Source organism: Aquarana catesbeiana, linkage group LG04, assembly GCF_042186555.1.
Source record: "Aquarana catesbeiana isolate 2022-GZ linkage group LG04, ASM4218655v1, whole genome shotgun sequence".
Classification (NCBI taxonomy): Eukaryota; Metazoa; Chordata; class Amphibia; order Anura; family Ranidae; genus Aquarana; species Aquarana catesbeiana.
In genome coordinates, this window is record NC_133327.1 from 440,938,750 (window position 1) to 440,957,103 (window position 18,354).

General features: G+C 44.7%; 1 protein-coding gene across 2 annotated transcripts in view; it reads left to right on the forward strand.

Moving 5' to 3' along the window:
• GINM1 (glycosylated integral membrane protein 1) overlaps positions 1 to 18,354 on the forward strand; it is a 112,613-nt gene that overhangs the window by 59,613 nt on the left and 34,646 nt on the right. The window contains exons 5-7 of one of the 2 annotated variants that reach the window (XM_073627447.1): positions 8,124 to 8,283; positions 15,034 to 15,164; positions 17,698 to 17,861. In XM_073627447.1, the coding sequence (XP_073483548.1) occupies positions 8,124 to 8,283; positions 15,034 to 15,164; positions 17,698 to 17,861 (455 nt within the window). Of the gene's footprint in view, positions 1 to 8,123; positions 8,284 to 15,030; positions 15,165 to 17,697; positions 17,862 to 18,354 lie in introns of both variants that reach the window. The other variant, XM_073627446.1, reaches the window with a different exon arrangement.

Consider the following 18,354-nt stretch of genomic DNA (forward strand, 5'->3'; position numbering starts at 1 on the left):
TGTCAATACAGGATGTTTCAAGTGGATCAGACTTAGGGCCATAACAAGAGTTGAGATAATCGATGAGTTGATGATGGAAAAAAACGTGAGTTGGTGGTAGTGAGAATTCCCGCATCAGGGTTTGAAAGGGTTTGATTTCGCCAGGCTTGTTATGATAAATGGACGTGACATTGGTAAGGCCTCTGAGTTTCCACTGGCCAAAAGCTTTATGGATAATAGATGGAAGGAACATAGGGTTGCCTTGGATTTTCAGGTGGCGAGATGCTGGATGGCAGTCTGAGTAGCTTTCTTACTTCTCTCCAGGCAATGACCGTATCCTTGATAAGTACACTTGTTTTGAGGTGGGGGGGCAAAGCATTGGGATTGGAATGGAGGATGGCTGAAAGGTCATAAGGGTACGCCATAGCTTCCTCCAGGGCGTAGTTGGAATATTTAGATCCTCCAGTTAACCAATCTAGGCCCTGTCTAAGTAGACATGCTAAGTTGTAAAAACGCACATTGGGTAGTCCCGCCCCGCCCTCGCTCTTCGGGAGACATAGTTTTTGCAGCGTTATGCGTGTTTTTTTGCAGGACCATATGAAAGCAGTTAGGGCTTTCTGGAGTTTTTGAATATCAGTGTCTCAGTAGGAGAGGTATGGTCTGCATTGGGTAAAGCAAAAGACACCATTTTGAAAAGGTGACATCACCCAAAAAGCGAGAGAGGAAGGGCCCCCCAAGCTTCCAGCTCCTTTACAATTTTGGTTATTAATGGGGGGTAGTTAAGTAAATATAAAGAAAATGGTTCACGTCCTATCTGAATACCCAAGTACGTAATATGTTGATTGGCCATGGCTAGCGGAGATAGATGTCTCCATTTTTAGTGTAGAGGTGGGGGTGTAGTGCTAGGACCTCACTTTTGTCAAAGTTAATTCGGAATCCCGAGCAGAGTCGGAAGTCTGTAAAAAGTTGTTTGAGTCTGTCAAAGTCTGATATGGTATCGGTGGAAAATAGGAGTATGTCATCCACAAACAGTGCTGAGCAGAGAGTGTGGTCGCCTAGAGTGATGCCACTAATCCCAATATCCGAGTTTAGTATTCTAGATAGGGGTTTGATTGCTAATTTGAACAACAATGGGGACAAGGGGCACCCCTGTCTCGTTCCCTTTTGTTAGGGGGATCGTGTCAGAAACAAAGTCAGGAGTGACAAGGCGTGCGGTTGGGGAGGCATACATTTGCAGCAAAAATCGCATAATTTGACCCGAAAATCCAAATTGTTCCATCGCCTTTTTTTATCACGTATTTTGGCCAGCAGAGCGTCAGCAGTAAGTTGGTCAGTCTGGTCAGCTTTATATAAATTAGTGTAATACTCTGCAAGTAGATTACTAATCTCGGCAAGCGAGGTAACCAGAGAGCCTGCCGCATCTCTAAGGGTAGAGATGCGAGTAGGATGTCTAGGTCCTGAGCATAGTTTGGCCTGCAGTCTGCCTGCCATGTTACCGAATCCTGTGAAAATGTAGCTTAGAGTAGGACATTTTAGCCGCTTCATGTTGTTCTGCCCAAAGGTCAAATGTATTTTTAGCCTGTCTCCATTCTTGTATGTTCTCTAAGGTACGGTTTAGTGTTAGCCGCTCATGAGCCAAGCGTAAAGCTTCGCTTGACTGACTGCATTGTTGTCTGGTTCGTTTTTTAAATTGGGCGGTATAGGAGATTATTTTACCCCATAGAAAAGCTTTACCGGCTTCCCAAAAGAGGTTTGGGTCAGTGATGTGAGCTCCATTGGTGGAGATGTAATCCTTCCAGGCACCATATAGTGTATGTCGGAAGTATTCACTATCCGCCAAGTATGAGGGGAAGCGCCAGGTAGGGGAGGGGGATGAACGGGTAGCTTGGATTACGTGTACAGCAATAGGGCTGTGGTCCGAGATTCTGGCGTCTTGTATGTCTGGGGCACTTATTGAGGAGATTAGAGCAGGGGAGGCAAAAAAGTAGTCTATGCGGGAAAAAGTGTTATGTGGGGGCGAAAAAAAAAATCCGTCAGGTGCATTAGTCGCCAAACGTCGACGAATTGCATGGAGGCGATGGATTGTGCCAGGAGAGTAGAGTTAGAGAGAGGGGGGGTATGTGTACGTGATCCATGTGATGGGGGGGCATGTGCGATCAGACAGCGTGGACATAACTGAATTAAAATCCCCACCCATTAGGTGTAGTGTGTCAGGGTTAGTTAGCACCCATTTCACCAACTCCTGAAAGAAGGAGGCGTCAGGTGAGTTAGGAGCATAAATGTTGGTGAGTGCAACAGCTTTATCATCTAAGGTCAAATGTAGGGTTATTTTCCGGCCCACCTTGTCTACCGTAACATCTCTAACAGTGTGTCGTAAGTTTTTGTGCAGAAAGATAGCGACACCCGCTTTTCGGCCTACCGCATGTGAGCCATAGACAGATCCCACCCACATTTTGCGAAGGCGTTTTTAAATCGTCTGCGGACAGGTGTGTCTCCTGAAGCAGAGCCACATCAGCCCGGAGACGCCTCAGGTGCCTAAGGATGGACATGCGTTTATTTGGGGAACGTAGCCCCTTAACATTCCACGAAACAAACTTTAGGTGACTCCCATCAGCAGATTGCGACATGACTGGGAATAAAGTTTTTTGGTTTAGGGGTTTGCAAGGGAACCCCTCTAAGTATAGTATCTACCATTTGGGAGTCACCAAAGCGCCGTAAAACTCCTGAAGACATAGGTACCAGGTTGGCAAACATGAATTTCAGCTTATCTAAGCAACAGTAGATTATAAACATTAGTAAGGCATAGTATCAGGTAAGGAAAAGCAGAACGAACAATACGGACTTCTCTTTTTTCCACGTGAGGTTCACCTACCTAACATAGCTCCCGCCGGACACTAGCTCCTCACGCAGGGGCAAGGTTTGGGCTACGGGGGGGTGGGGGGAGGGAGGGAGGGGGTGAGGGGAAAAGGGAAAAGAGGGGGGGAAAGGGAGGGAGATGGGTAGAGGATCAGAAGGAAGGGTAGTCAGAGGGGGGAGTTCCCATGATGGAGCAATGCAAGTTTTAAGCATGTAAACAGTATGGTAGGCTTAGGAAAGGGGAAGGCCCATCTCCAGTGTCTAAGCTACACAGGTGCAGTAGCTGCGATTATTACTAGTGATCCTGAAGAGGATCTTCAACCAGATAGTAGGTGGCTACCCCAGGCACTGGGGTGAGAGACCATAAATCATAAAATATAAAACTTTAAGCAACAGGCTGATATAAGTATTTCTTCATAAAGTTCAGTCATGACGATTTGGAGAAACATTGAAAGTACCTATAACACAAAGGTGAAAAGAGAGATAAGAGGGGGTAATACTACCCGTCTGTGGAAGCACAGGTGATGAGGGTGGTGCTTTGGAGTCTTTCAGCGATTCCCAGAGCGGTCCTCTTGATTGGTGAAGAGGCTGCATTCGTATGGAGGTTTGGTCGGGCTTCGAGGATGTTTAGGAGGTGCAGTTGAGTAGGACGAAGATGGTGAGCCCTCTGCAGCGGTGCTGTGTTCCATTTTCGGTGCTTCTAGTGGTTAAGTAACTTTCCGCCTCATCAGGTGTGTTGAAGGTGAGGTGTTCTCCTTCAGGAGTTTGGATGCGGAGGACAGCTGGATAGGCTAAGGAGAATCGAATTTGATTGTGATGATGAGTGGAGCAGATCGACGAAAACGCTTTACGTTGTTTCATTAACTCCATGGAGTAATCCGTAAAGAGCAGCAATTTTGCGCCATCCACAACTAGCGAACATGAACGACGAAATTTTTGCATTATAGCATTCTTGTCAGCATAGTTCAGGTATTTCACTATGACATGGCGAGGTTTGGTGCGCGTTTCTGAGTACTGACCCATGCGGTGTGCACGTTCAGTAGTGCAGGGTATGCGGAGGCCCAGTTGCTCTGGGATGGTTTTTGCGCATATATTTGTGAGCTGAGAGGCTGGGATCGATTCTGGTAAGCCGATTATGCGCAAGTTGTTTCTTCTTGAGCGATTTTCCAAATCATCGAGCTTGTCCCAGTTTGTGGCATTGATGCGTGCAAGTGCCGCAGATGAAGCTGTGCATTCGTCTTCAAGCAATGATATCCTCTCCTCCACGTGGGTGATACGCTGAGCCTGAGCCTGGAGTTCTATATGAAGCTGCTCCAGCCCTCTGTGTACAGCTGCATCCACAGTGGCCGTCAGTGAGGGTCCCAGCAGCGTTACCACAGCCTGGGCAATGCCTGCGGGGGATGTAGGATCTGTCACCGCCAGGTCAGAAGCAGAGAGAGGCTGTGGCTGCATCTGAAGCAGCTCTGCTGTGCCTGGGGCGGCCGTCATCTTGGCCGTGTCGGCCATTGTATCTCCCTCCGGGGGTACCGTGGAGGACACCGTCCGTGCATAGGATCGCTCCACAAAGCGATCCATCTGTGCCTATAAAGGAGCGGAGGTAGTAGGGGTCCCCCCCGAAGCGGTAGCAGGTTTATATGCCGGTTTAGTGAGGAGTGGTGCGGGAGCTGAAGCTGTTCACCTCCTCCTCATGTGGCGCTGGAACCGGAAGTTCGTCGGCTGATTTGTCTCCCGATGTTCGGCCCGTGTGTACAGGGCTTATGTTAGAAATCTTCCACTGCATTTTCTGCATGGACCTTTTTTTTTTTTTTTTTTTTTTTTTTTCTCCAGCCTAAATTTCCTTTACCCCTTAGTCCTTTTATTTGCCCTTCTTGGCACTCTTTCCAGTCCCTTCTTTTTATGAACTGTTACCCAAACTTAAGGCTCGTACACACAATATGAAAATCGGAGGGAAAAATTCATGCAAAAAGCTGTCTGCTGATTTTTGGATCATTGGTACGGTGCTTTCGACAGCCGATTTTTCGCTTTTTCGTCAGACAAAAGCTGTATGTGCAGACTATACATTTTTTGTCGGATGTCAACTCAACGTTTTGATTTTCGTTTCATTAGTACGGTTTTCATACAAAAAAATTTGTAAGAGCAAGACTACGCATGCTCAGAAACTAAAGAATACATACAAAACTATTCAACACATTACGTCACTTCTGACGTTGTATCCTGTCATACGAAAATTTTTGTATTGTGAGTAAACTCTTCACTTTCAACATGAGACTAGCATGCCACAAAAAACGGACATTCGTCGTCCAAAAATCTAAGTGCGTGTACGAGGCTTTAGACTGGAAATGTGAGGTTGTACCAGTTTTTTTGCTTTTGGGAATTTAGAAGCCACAAACTGGTATTAAATGCTTGTACTGAACCTTATGTTCTACAACAGGGGTAAGCAACCTTTAAGAGGTGGAGAACAACATGAGAGTTCGAAGATTATTAGAGTTCAGCGTTTTGTTTAAAAAAATAAAAAATTAACTAGACCTAAGTAATCCAGTAAGAAAAACTTAAAAAAATAAAACGAATGTCACTGTAAATATACAAACTTGGCCTACCTTTTTTAAAAGTGGATGGTGTCAGTCAATAGGACAGTGGAGGGTGTCAGTAATTTTTATTTTTAATTTTTACAATAAAACAGAGCAGGAAGCGCACCTTCCTGCTCTTTTCTTTCAACTAAGGAGTGGGGGAGGAGTTTTCAGAGCACACCAGAATTTGATGTGTTCGATCTGGAAAACATGATACATCCAAGTAGAAGTCCTCCCATACCAGAACCGAGGGGATTTGTGAAGATCCATCTATACATGAGACACCTGAGCAATTTAGGTTTACCTATGTGATGGTTTAATCATTCCTGCTTGTGTGACTCATTACCATACGGTATTTGGGTTTGCAATTTCTGGCAAGCGCATTATCCTCCACGGTGGAGGGATTGACATGATGGTGGTCGTTTTCATATAGGGAATGTCACTCCAAGCACTGTTGTGGATTTTGATTTTATATGGACACTTTCTTGATGGCCCTTTGTGGAATTTCATGGTTTTTATTTTTGCACTTTAGTGGTGTGATTTTTATATTACTTTATCACTTTGATTGTGACTTATGTTTTTATGTATGATCATGTCATGCATTATTTAGTGCTGCACTAAGGGGGGGCGGGCAGCAAAAAAAAAAAAACGAACAAGGACAGGATGGGCAGCGGGGTAGGCATTTACTGGAACTGATCCTCCTGCAGCAGCTGTATGCTGGTGGGAGGGAGAGGAGAAGCTCGCTTTCAGCTGGTGCAGGAGGAAAGTAAAGAGGATCGCTGGAAGACAGATATTTAAAAAAAATCTGCAGGTATTTTAAAAGTCTGCTTAGGAAGCCGCCTTAGGGGGCCAGGGTGGATTGGGGGGGGGGGGGGGGGTACAGTAAAATCCGAATCCCCATCCACTTGCTGGGATTTCAGATTTTTAAAATGCTGGTCTATAGGAGGGGGCAGTGGACACTGCTGGGGGGGGGGGGGTGGGGAAGGGGAACCAGAAGTCACTTCTATGGGAGTGAGGAGTCAGTGGACACTTCTGTGGGGGGGAGGGGTGATGTGATGGGCAGTAGATGACACTGCTATGGGGGTGGCCCTGCTAATAGCACTGTCCTCTGCCCCTTCACATCACCTTACATCCCCGCAATGATGTCCCTTGCCCCCCCCCCCCAATAGCAGTATCCTCTTCCACCATCGCATCACCCCACACCCCTACAGTAGTGTTCTCTTTCTCCCCATAGCAGTGTCCTCTACCACCTTTTCACATCACCCCTTTCCCCCATAGAAGTGATAGAAGATCCTCCTCTTCTCAGGTCCCTGGCTGGAGCTCCTGGCTCCTCCCTCCTGTGGAGTGCCCCCACAGCAAGCAACTTGCTATGGGGGCACCTGAGCTGAGCTTCAGCTCCGTGGGTCCATTGAGACACGGATCAGTGGTTCGGCTCTGCCCCTCTCTCTCCTGATAGACTAACTGAGTTTGACAGCAGCGGGAGTCAATGGCGCCTCTCCTGTGTCAGGCAGGAGCGTCCCGGACTGCCGAGGCATTTGTGAACATTGCTGGATAGAGAGGGGACTCGGGTAAGTATTAGGGAGGCTAAAGGGGGCTGCTGCACACAGAAGTCTTTTTATCTTAATGCATAGAATGCATTAAGATAAAAAAACCTTCTGCCTTTACCATCACTTTAAAGCTTGCCGACCGGCTCACGCCGATATACATCAGCAGAAGGGCACGTACAGGCATATCAACGTACCTGTATGTTGCCTTTTAAGACGCGGCTTGTGGGCACGCACGCGCCCGCCCGAGCTCCGTGAGTGTGATCGCGGGTCCAGCAGACTCGATGTCCGCGGGGATCCCCGCGATTGTCTCATGGAGAGGCAGAACGGGGAAATGCTGATGTAAACAAGTATTTCCCCGTTCTGCTTAGTGACACTGATCACCGCTCCCTGTAATCGGGAGCGGTGATCAGTTTCGTGTCACACATAGCCCATCCCTCCCACAGTTAGAACACATCCCTAGGACACACTTAACCCCTACAGCGCCCCTTCCCGTTTAACACCTTCACTGCTAGTCACATTTACACAGTAATCAATGCATTTTTAATCACACTGATCACTGTATAAATGTGAATGGTCCCAAAATAGCACCAAAAGTATCCGATGTGTCCGCCATAATGTCGCAGTCACGATAAAAATCGCTGATCGCCGCCATTACTAGTAAAAAAAAAAAAAAAAAAAAAATATAAAAATGCCATAAAACTATCCCCTATTTTGTAGACGCTATATTTTTTTTTTTACCAAAAATATGTAGAAGAATATGTATCGGCCTAAACTGAGGAAAAAAAATGTTTTTTTTATATATTTTTGGGGGGATATTTATTATAGTAAAAAGTAATGTGTTTTTTTCAAAATGGTCGCTCATTTTTTTTGTTTTTAGCACAAAAAATAAAAACCGCAGAGGTGATCAAATACCACCAAAAGAAAGCTCTATTTGTGGGGAAAAAGGACGTCAATTTTGTTTGGGAGCCACGTCGCACGACCGTGCAATTGACAGTTAAAGCGACGCAGTGCCGAATCGCAAAAAGTGCTCTGGTCTTTTGCCAGCCAAATGGTCCGGGGCTGAAGTGGTTAAATAAGAGCTGCAAGTGAGATGCTAGCTAATACCATTATGTAATATATACATGTGAATACAATAATAATTTACCCACAGTGGGTTTTTTTTTGATCGTTATAGGTTTATCAAAATGTGACAGTGGAAATGAAACTAGTAGTCAGTAGAGATATGGAAGTACTTCAGCACATGATATCAACTGTAATTTTGAAAGATACTTGGCTTTACTCCATTCCAAGGACCAGTGATGTTTTATTTACCTTTCCGAATATACCGCAAGCAGGTGAGCTCCACTTTTAAAGAATAAATGTGTCTACTTTTTTTATTTACATTGCAGAGTTAGTGTTACTTCCTGGCTGCATGCATTTTCATCTTCAGTATATGAACATTCATAGAACGGTATAGTTGTATGCAGTTGTACTTCTATAACTAAACGGGATTCTGGAAGTTTGGGGAAATTTCTAGAAGCTGGAGGGCAGTGGCAAGGAGGGTTGATCTTCATACTTAGGGGAGTTTGGCCAATCCCAAGGCAGTGGGCCTTGAATGGTGGCTGAGCCAGCCCTTAAATGTGGATGAGTCATGCCAGCAGGGGGTGTCGGGTGGAAGATAGAGTGTTGAGGATACTGTCGGTGGCCCTGGAGGGGAGCCCCTGGACTGGAACTTGGGCTGGCTTGGGAGGATCCTGACAGCAGTGCGGTTTGAAAGGAATCTTACATTAGAAGCAGCGGGAGCAAGGACAGTGTGAGTACATTAGCACATTCAGGGACTTACAAGGGGGGAGGGTGCCACATGTAGCAAGCCTTTCTGGAAGACAGCATTGTGCTTAATCTTTCCTTTCCCTTGCCCTGGGAGCTCTTTGGAGTAGCCGGGTGAGCTGGTGAAGAAACGGCTAGATGGGCTGTCATTTTCAGCTGTCGGTAGAGCTGGGATCAGTGTCTACAGGGAAGTTGGAGATGCTCTGGTTTACAGCTTACAACACTTTGTGCTACTTTTCTAAGGTACTGGCAGTTCCTAGTCCTTTTTTTTTTTTTTTTTAAATTTATTTTTATTCAAATTTTCCTTATAAGACACAAAGACATAAGGACATATACAAATTGGTTGTCTAGCTTGTACAGGTAATGTCGCAAGTACATCAGGTAAAAAAAAAAAAAAAAAAAAAAAAAAAAATGAAAAAAAAAGAAAAAGAGAGGAATACATCCATGCAATACAATTTTAACATATAAGTGAAAAGGGGTTTTTTGGAATTTTTGGGCCGCCCCCCCACTGCCCATAAAGGCCTATACCTATTAACTAGGAATTACATTTAATCGTCGATTCTTGGTATCGTAACTGAAGCTAGTCCAACATTAGTAAGCAATGTTCATTTCCTCCAGCCACCCACTCCAAACCTTATTAAATTTCAATTGGCAGCCTCTATTAAGATAGGTATCTTTATATAGTGGAAGATTATCGTTAACCAAACGTTTCCACTGGACATTTGTGGGGGGATAGGGCTTCTTCCATTGAAATGTTATGGTTTTCCTAGCGTAAAATAGAAGCAAACCAATCATCGTGCGTTTAGCTACAGCAGGAACTAATTTTTTTATAAGGCCCAACATACAAATCTCCATAGACAGTGGTAGATTAGTGGATGCAATTTTATTGATTAGGCCTAGTACCTCCCCCCAGAATTGTTGTATCTTTGGACAATGCCAAAAGATATGGGAAAAATCTCCGGGGGTGTAGCTACATCTCCAACACTTAGGGGAGTGGGCAGGATTTATCAAATGCAGTTCCTAGTCCTTAATGGGATTTTGCATCTTTTATTATTAAGATTATCTTTTAAAACTGCCCTTGTTCAGGAAGAGGACAATTCTGAATCATGTACATAGGGAGGAAGTTGTCCTTGTTTTGTTGAGTCAAGCTGGGTAACCCATAATTCCTACTCCCCATCCAAGTTATTACCCCTAATAAAACAACAAAAACCAAGCTCAAAGACTGTTCCTTGTGTCTGGAGAAAGTGTGGAAAATGCTTGTTGCCTGGCTGTGCAGGAGTGGGGAACCCAGTCATCTGCAACCCCTGGGGAGTAATGCTACACTTATATCTATCCTTTTTTTTATATAACTACTAGAATCCTATCCACAAATGTATTCTACCCAATATGAAATCCTCCTATGGAGGTGCCCAAAGTTGCATCTATATTGGAAGAAGGTTATAGAAACTCTTAAAAAGGTCTTCTGGGTTTAGGTTCCTGAGGACCCTAAACGATGCTTATTGGCTATATTAGATAACCTTCTAGTTGAGGATACCTCTAGGCAGGCTATTGCTAGAGCCCTTTTTCAGGCCTGCAAATTATTCTGGGGTACTGAAAACAGAAAAAAGTTGTCACTTTACATCAACTAGGAAGAGATCCACCTGGCTAATTGCACGCTTTAATATAGCAAGAAAAACAACAATATTATAATTTTGTGACTAAATATAGTCCATGTAGTCTGTGAAAAAGCACTTGAAGGCAGCTTCCGTGGAGTATTATGCCACGTACACACGGGCGGACTTTTCAACGGACTAGGTCTGCCGGACTTTGACGGACTTTCTGAATGAACGGACTTGCCTACACACGATCAACCAAAGTCCGACGGATTCGTACGTGATGACGTACGACCGGACTAAAACAAGGAAGTTGATAGCCAGTAGCCAATAGCTGCCCTAGCGTCGGTTTTTGTCCGTCGGACTAGCATACAGACAAGCGGACTCTTCGACCGGACTCGAGTCCGTCGGAAAGATTTGAAACATGTTTCATTTCTAGGTCCGTCGAACTTTTGGGAAAAAAAAGTCCGCTGGAGCCCACACACGATTGAATTATCCAAGGGACTCTGGTCCTCCGGACCAAGGCTACCGTAAAGTCCGCTCGTGTGTACGCGGCATCAGAAGCAAAACTCTGTGTGATGGAGGAGAAAGCACAAAAAAGCGCCAATTTAAGTGCAGTATAAGATATAAGATACAATTTATTTGGACACAGGATGTATTGTACTCACAAAGATATATGACAGGTAAGCATTTCACCAAAGTGAAACGTCCAGGGGGAATCCATAAGGGAGTCCAACGGGGTGTCCAGCCGTGAGTCCGTCAGAGGCAAAGACGTGGGAACCGTGTAGCGGGTTGCGCCAGTGGATGCTGGCGATTCCTGGTCCTCAGAAGCCCGGGATGCCGTTCGATGACTCCCTTCCGGTCTGACTAATTGGTCAGTAGCAGGCGACGCATTTGCAGAGCTTGCGCTCCTTCTTCAGGCCTCCTTCTCCTGTGTCCAAATAAATTGAATCTTATACTGCACTTAGATTGGCGCTTTTTTGTGCTTTCTCCGCCTATTCCGGGGTACTGGAAGTCTACAGACCCTCCCACAGTGAAGGAATGAATTACTCAAATGGATGATACCATCTGACTTGAGAAGTTAATTTACCAACACAAAGGTAGTAAAAGAAAAGTTGATAAATTATGGTCCCCCTGTCTGGATGTTCCGGGTTTAGCCCCCGGTGGATCATGTTCTGGACCATATACTTTCAACAGTTAAGAGGCTACCGAACTATGTATTTAGAGGTCCCATAGTAATGGTTCTGAAGCGATACCTCTATTCTTATTAAGAGAGTGTTCATTTGTGGTGCACATTGCTTTAAATGCACGAATGTTACTACTTGCAGACTTTGTATACCTATTTTGCTCTGGACTTTGTATGGTTTACTTCTTCTGCTCAATAAAATTTTTTTGTTTGTCAAAAAAAAAAGTATTGTGCATTTTAGCGCTTACCTTGTAGTAAAGTTTTATGTCACATTTACCTATTTTTTTTCCTTGTGCTTGCCGCTCCATAAAAAAAAATTTAAGAAAAGTACGGCTTTCCTTTTTTTATCTTAGCTGCTAATACCTAAAAAAAAATTCCAGCCCACTGAGAACTGCACCCTTTCTGTTAACCACTTCATACCCCACCCATAGTCAAATGACGTCCACAGGAGGGATCTCCCATCCTGGGCGGGCTTCATATGACGTCCTGGGCTTCCCGGCCGTTTAGGGGGCGGGCGCGCGCACCCGCCGCGTCACTCAGGAGCCGGTGCGAGTGCCCGGCACCCGCGATTGCCGGTAACAGAGCCGGGACGTGGATCTGTGTGTGTAAACGGGAGAGGAGACCGATCGTGTGTTCCCAGTACAGAGGAACACTGATTGGTCTCCTGCCCTTGTGAATCCCCTCCCCCTACAGTTAGAATCACTCCCTAGGTAACACAGTTAACCCCTTGATCGCCCCCTAGTGTTAACTCCTTCCCTGCCAGAGACATACAGTAATCCGTGCATTTTTATAGCACTGATCGATGTATAAATGTGAATGGTCCCAAAATAGTGTCAAAAATGTCCGATGTGTCCGCTGCAATGTCACGATAAACGCAGATCGCCGCTATTACTAGTAATAAATAAATAAAAATGCTATAAATCTATCCCCTATTTTGTAGACGCTATAACTTTTGCGCAAACCAATTAATATACGCTTATTGCGTTTTTTTTTTTTTTTTTTTTTTTTCAAATTGGGATATTTATTATAGCAAAAAGGAAAAAATATTGTGTTTTTTTTTTTTTTTTTTTTTTAACTTGTCACTCTTCTTTTGTTTATAGCGCAAAAAATAAAAACCGCAGAGGTGATCAAATACCACCAAAAGAGCTCTATTTGTGGGGAAAAAAATTATAAAAATTTAATTTGGGTACAGTGTTGTGTGACCGGCGCGCAATTGTCATTCAAAATGCGACAGCGCTGAAAACTGAAAATTGGCCTGGGCAGGAAGGGGGTGAAAATGCCCTGTACTGAAGCGGTTAAAATAGTTTCATACCTGTGGGAGGGGCTACAGTGTTATCTGGAGTCATGCTGACTATGTGCACAGTCCATATTCCCATCGCACACATTCCTGGAATGAGCTCTTAAGGTACTGGGTGCTGTAGCAACCGCCAGCTGGATACTGGAACCTGTACGATAAGTAGATATTCGCCAGCACACCAAGGATCATCAGTTTTGTCCAAACTGTTTGTTTGTTTTTATTCAAGAAAGATCACAAAACGGTGTAGTGCAATGTTTCGGGGCCACGCAGGACCCCTTCGTGAGGAAGGGGTCCTTTGTGGCTACGAAACGTTGCACTACACAGTTTTTTGTGATGTAATCTATCTTTGAATAAAAACCGTTTGAATGAAATTGGTGTGCTGGTGAATACCTAGATGCCGACAATGTGTGGTCTGGATCCACCCCCTTCCCTCTCCTCTGTTTGATGTCGGCTCTGCTCACTCCCAAGGGTTCAGACAGTACACTCTGTTTCCCCCCCCCTCCCCCAATCTCCCTCTCCCTCCTTCCATCTCCCTCCTCCTCAGGCTGTTCTGAGTACACAGACGCCAGCAGCAAAAGCAGCACTTCAGTGACTGTAAGTTCTGAGAGGTCACTGAATGTGCTGTGTATGAGTATCTACTGCCTTCTGTCCCAGCGGTGACTAAAGCCTCGTACACCCGATCAGATTTTCGGACAAACGTTTGTCCATTTTTTGTTGCATGCTAGTCACATATCGAAAGTGAAGAGGTTACTCGCCATACGATAATTTTCATACGACAGAATTCAACTTCAGACGTGACAGAATCTGTTTGAATAGTTTTGTATGTATTCTTTTGTTTCTGAGTGTGTAGTCTTGCTCTTACGTTTTTTTTTTCGGACGAAAACCATAATAATGAAATGAAAATCGGACGTTATCTTCACATCCGACAAAAATGTTATAGTCTGCACATCCAGCTTTTGTCTTACGAAAAATCGGAATGGGCTGTGGAAAGCACCGTACTAACGTTCCGAAAATCGACAGATCGTTCGTCGGACAAAATTTACTTCCAATTTTCGTATCGTGTGTACGGGCCTTTTAGACTGTAATATTTACGATCTTGCCAAGCAGACTCTGTTTTCTGTGTGAGGTCATGTTACTATATATACAGAGCTATGTGACCAACATGCTAACTCTAGTTTGCTGCTTTGATATGTGCCCATGCAAGAAGCTTGGCCACATCTCCCAGGAAAGGAGGGACAGAGAAAAGGGGGGGGGGGGGGGTTGCTGAAGTTGTATCCACCCCTCTATACTTTCAAATGCCTACTGGAGGGTTACTGGGTGCTACGTGAAAGATGAAGTGCACCTGGTGGAAAAACAAAAGGAGGTAGAAAAGGGAACAGCTGATTTGTTATGATGGTAAAATTTTGTTAATTAGTTCACCTGTCCCATACTCTTCCTTTAAATAGAGATTTGCTCTGTAACCACTGGAAGATGGTCTGTAGACAACTTGCTCCCTTTGTAAAGCTTTGTGTATATATGGCTGCCCATATATTTTGTAAACTATACATAGAGATGGGGGTTTTCAAAACATTAGCAAGATCCGTCAACATAATTTACATTAAGTGGATCTCTTTCAAATGTATATCTTGGGATATAAAAAACAGTATGGGTTTCCATTAATGTTAACCTTTAAATTAGAAGAGCAGCAAGGGGGCTGCCATTGCTGACCTCCTAAAGATGTTAGTTGCCTGGCTGTTACGCTGATCTAGTGGTTTCACTAATGATTCAGAACTCGAGCATGCATATAGGGAAAGTAAAAGTAGTGTCTGAAGTTATCTGCACATTTATTCTGGGTTAGTACCTCCCAAGTATTAAAGGAAAAGAAAAGCCTCACAATAACAGCCAGGTAGTTAGCACTTCCAAAATGAGGAGTTGGCTTTGGCAGCCTCCATGTTTTTCTCTGGAGACATTTCTTCAGAAAGAAAAGTAGACCTCAAAAGGCTGATCATCGAATATTGGCCATCCCCCAGTCACAGATCTGGAACAAGTATGCAGATTGGGAAAGTCAGAAGTAATCATCTCCATACATGTTTCAGGTCAGGGACTCCAAAAGCTGTCAGAATGACAGCTAGAAAATTGCCACTTTTAAATGAGGGTTTAGTAAGGGCAGCTTTCTTGTTTCTCTCCAGACCTTTCTCTATATTTGACTCCTTTTCTCCAGCAGGTGATCGTGTTCCACAGGAAACCACCAGGGATTATAATGTAAGGCAGAACACGACTGTGGATGAAGATCCATTTCCAGGAAAGCTTCCAGAAACCCCTCTCCAAGCAGTGATCCCAGCTTCATCCTATAAGGTGAGGTAATGTCTGAGGATTTTGATTTAACTTTTTGCGTTTAGGTACAAGTTAACAACATCCCATAGCAGTTTATAGAACGGACAACCTTCTCTGTGTGACATTGTATTGTTTTTGGAGTCCTCTTGACTTCAATAGTCCTGGAAGGTTGCATACCTGTGTGGCTTCTCTTACTCTTCACATCTCTGCTGTGCGCTTTTATCTAAACAAAAACAGATAACCATCTTCACTGGTCTCACGATTCGATTAGATCACGATTATCTGGTCAACGATTCGATTCGATTCGGCGATGCATCACGATTACTGACGAGCTCCCACTTCTGCTTGGGCCGCCTAGGCGGCCCTTCCACCCTGCAATCTTCTGGGACACATCACAGTTCCCAAAAGATTGCCCCGCTATGCAGGACAGCGCAGTGAGACATGCGCACCCGGCTGTGAAGCTTCAAGCTGTCACAGCCAGATGCCCACAGTAGTATTGCCAGCGCCGTGGACAGGCGGGGGAGAGAAGGGAGGGTTTGGGTGGCCAGGTCGCTGGATTGTGGGACAGGTGAGTGTCTTTTTATTAAAAGTCAGAAGATGCACTTTTTTGTAGCTGCTGACTTTTAATAAACAAAAAATTTACTGGAACTCTGCTTTGAATTAAAAATAACCTCACTCCCTTAAAAAGTGCACTAATCCGGTGCACTACAGGGTACAGAGATTCACACACACACACGGCTGCTGGGCGGTCAGAAGGGATAGAATCCACAGATGACAAACATCCCTGTGAAGTTCCCTGTACTGACCAGTGGCAGCCGGTGCTCAAAATATTTTTGGGGGGTGCAAACAAACTGAAAAATACTGAACCTCCCCCATCAAATGCAGCGCCTCTGTGCCCGTCAATCGCAGCCACCTGTGCCCGTCAATCGCAGCCACCTGTGCCCGTCAATCGCAGCCACCTGTGCCCGTCAATCGCAGCCACCTGTGCCCATCAAACGCAGCCACCTGTGCCCATTAAATGCAGCCATCACTAACCACCCCCCCACCACAATGCATGGGCCACCACTGGTGCTGACAGTTCCTTGGCATTCCTGTTTGCACCTTCCAGCACACTAGGAGTTAACAGTGGAATGTGCACAGGATAGCCAGGGACCTGTCAGCATGGAGCGAGAGGTGTACGGTTACGGTTTTTAAAGTTACTTTCGTTTAATAAATGTTGTGCTACTATGGATGATGTACCCCCGCTGTATGTGCTTTTTAAAAAACGATGCCACTTTATACCGAATTTCCCCGTAGTACGATACGATCCCGCTCATGTGACTTCCGGCCCGTCCCGCCCCTCTCCGCTCTCCTCTCGCGTGTCTCCCGAGTCCTGACGTCAGCAGGGAATTCTCAGTCCCGCCCGCTGACTATAGTTATCGTATCAGAAGAGAGGCGGGCGGGACTGAGAATTCCCCGCTGACGTCAGGACTCAGGAGACGGGAGAGGAGAACGGAGAGGGGTGGGACGGGCCGGGAGTTACATGAGCGGGATCGTATCGTACTACGGGGAAATTCGGTATGAAGTGAAATATTTTTTTAAAAAGCGCATACAGCGGAGGACACATCATCCATAGTAGCACAACATTTATTCAAAGAAAGTCATTTTAAAAATACGCGAGGGGCGGGGCTAGTCATCATGACGTCACCCGACATCGATTTTCCGGGCCTTATGCATCGTTGCCGCATCGGGGACACCCGAATCGCGATGCAACGATTAATTTCAGCACCCATAGTATGTGTGTATCAACCACATGTATCAGGACCAAATCCGGCGGACAATCCGATCATGTGTGAGCTTCACCGGACCTTCAGCGGACTTTTCCAGTTGCAAATCTGACAGACTTTAGATTTGGAACATGCTTCAAATCTTTACGTCATAACTCGGACCCAGAAATCCGCTCGTCTGTATGCTAGTCCGACAGACAAAAACCAACGCTAGGGCAGCTATTGGCTACTGGCTATCAACTTCCTTATTTTAGTCTGGTGTACATCATCACGTACGAATCCGTTGGACTTTTGTGTGATCGTTTGTAGGCAAGTCCGTTCGTTAGAAAGTTCGTCGGAAGTCCGCCAAAAGTCCGTCGAAAGTCTGTTGGACAGGCCCGTCTGACTTTTGTTGCTGAAAAGTCCGACCGTGTGTACACGGCATTACAATTAAGAAGTTTTCACAACTACCAGTCAATATAAAACTGGCTTTGAAGTTTTTTAAATTGGTGTCAGATTAGGCAGAGGTAAGAAGCTGTACAATTCTGACATGAGTAAAAACAGATCTACCATCCACATATAAGGCATACTTTCAAATCTTGTTGCAGATTACGTTGAAATCGGGTAAATTAGGTAGACTTGCCATCTTAAGCACAATAGCAAGGTTTGCTGGTATGCATTGGCAGTCCACTGAGTGCTTTCTGTAATCAACACCTTAGTCTTCAGTCTTGGCTACTATATTAAGATATATTAATTTCATAAAAGTGTGTAAGATATGTGTAAAACCACTTTTGTCTGATATCTTCTAGGTGATGTGCCAATTTGCAGATGATCTCAGAGAAAAACTCTGTCTTATCTGGAACGCGCTATATCCTGTCTTAATTAACTTTATAGAAGTTTTCATTGTGGGAGTGATTGCTGCTGCTCTTGTCTTACAGCTACTAAAGTTGATTTATCCATCAAGAGAACACAAGTAAGATTTATATAATATCTAGAAGTGTTACATAGTTGGTAAGGTTGAAAAGACACAAGTCCATCAAATCCAACCTGTGTGCGCTTTTATATCAATATTACATTGTATATCCCTGTATGTTTTGGTTGTTTAGGTGCTTATCTAATAGTTTAATTATCTATGCTCCCTGCTGAAACCACTGCTTGTGAAAGAGAATTCCACATTGTTACTGTAAAGAACCCTTTACGCAGTTTCCGGTTAAACCTCTTTTCCTCTCATTTTAGTGAATGACCATGAGTCTTTTAAATGCTCTTTCGCGGAAAAGTTTTATCCTTATTGTGGGGTCACCAGTACGGTATTCGTACATTGAAATCATATCCCCTCTTAAGCGTCTCTTCTCCAGAGAGAATGAGTTTGGTGCTTGTAATCGTTCCTCATAACTAAGATCCTCCAGTCCCTTTTATGAGCTTTGTTGCCCCTCTCTGTACTCACTCCATTTCCAGCACATCCTTCC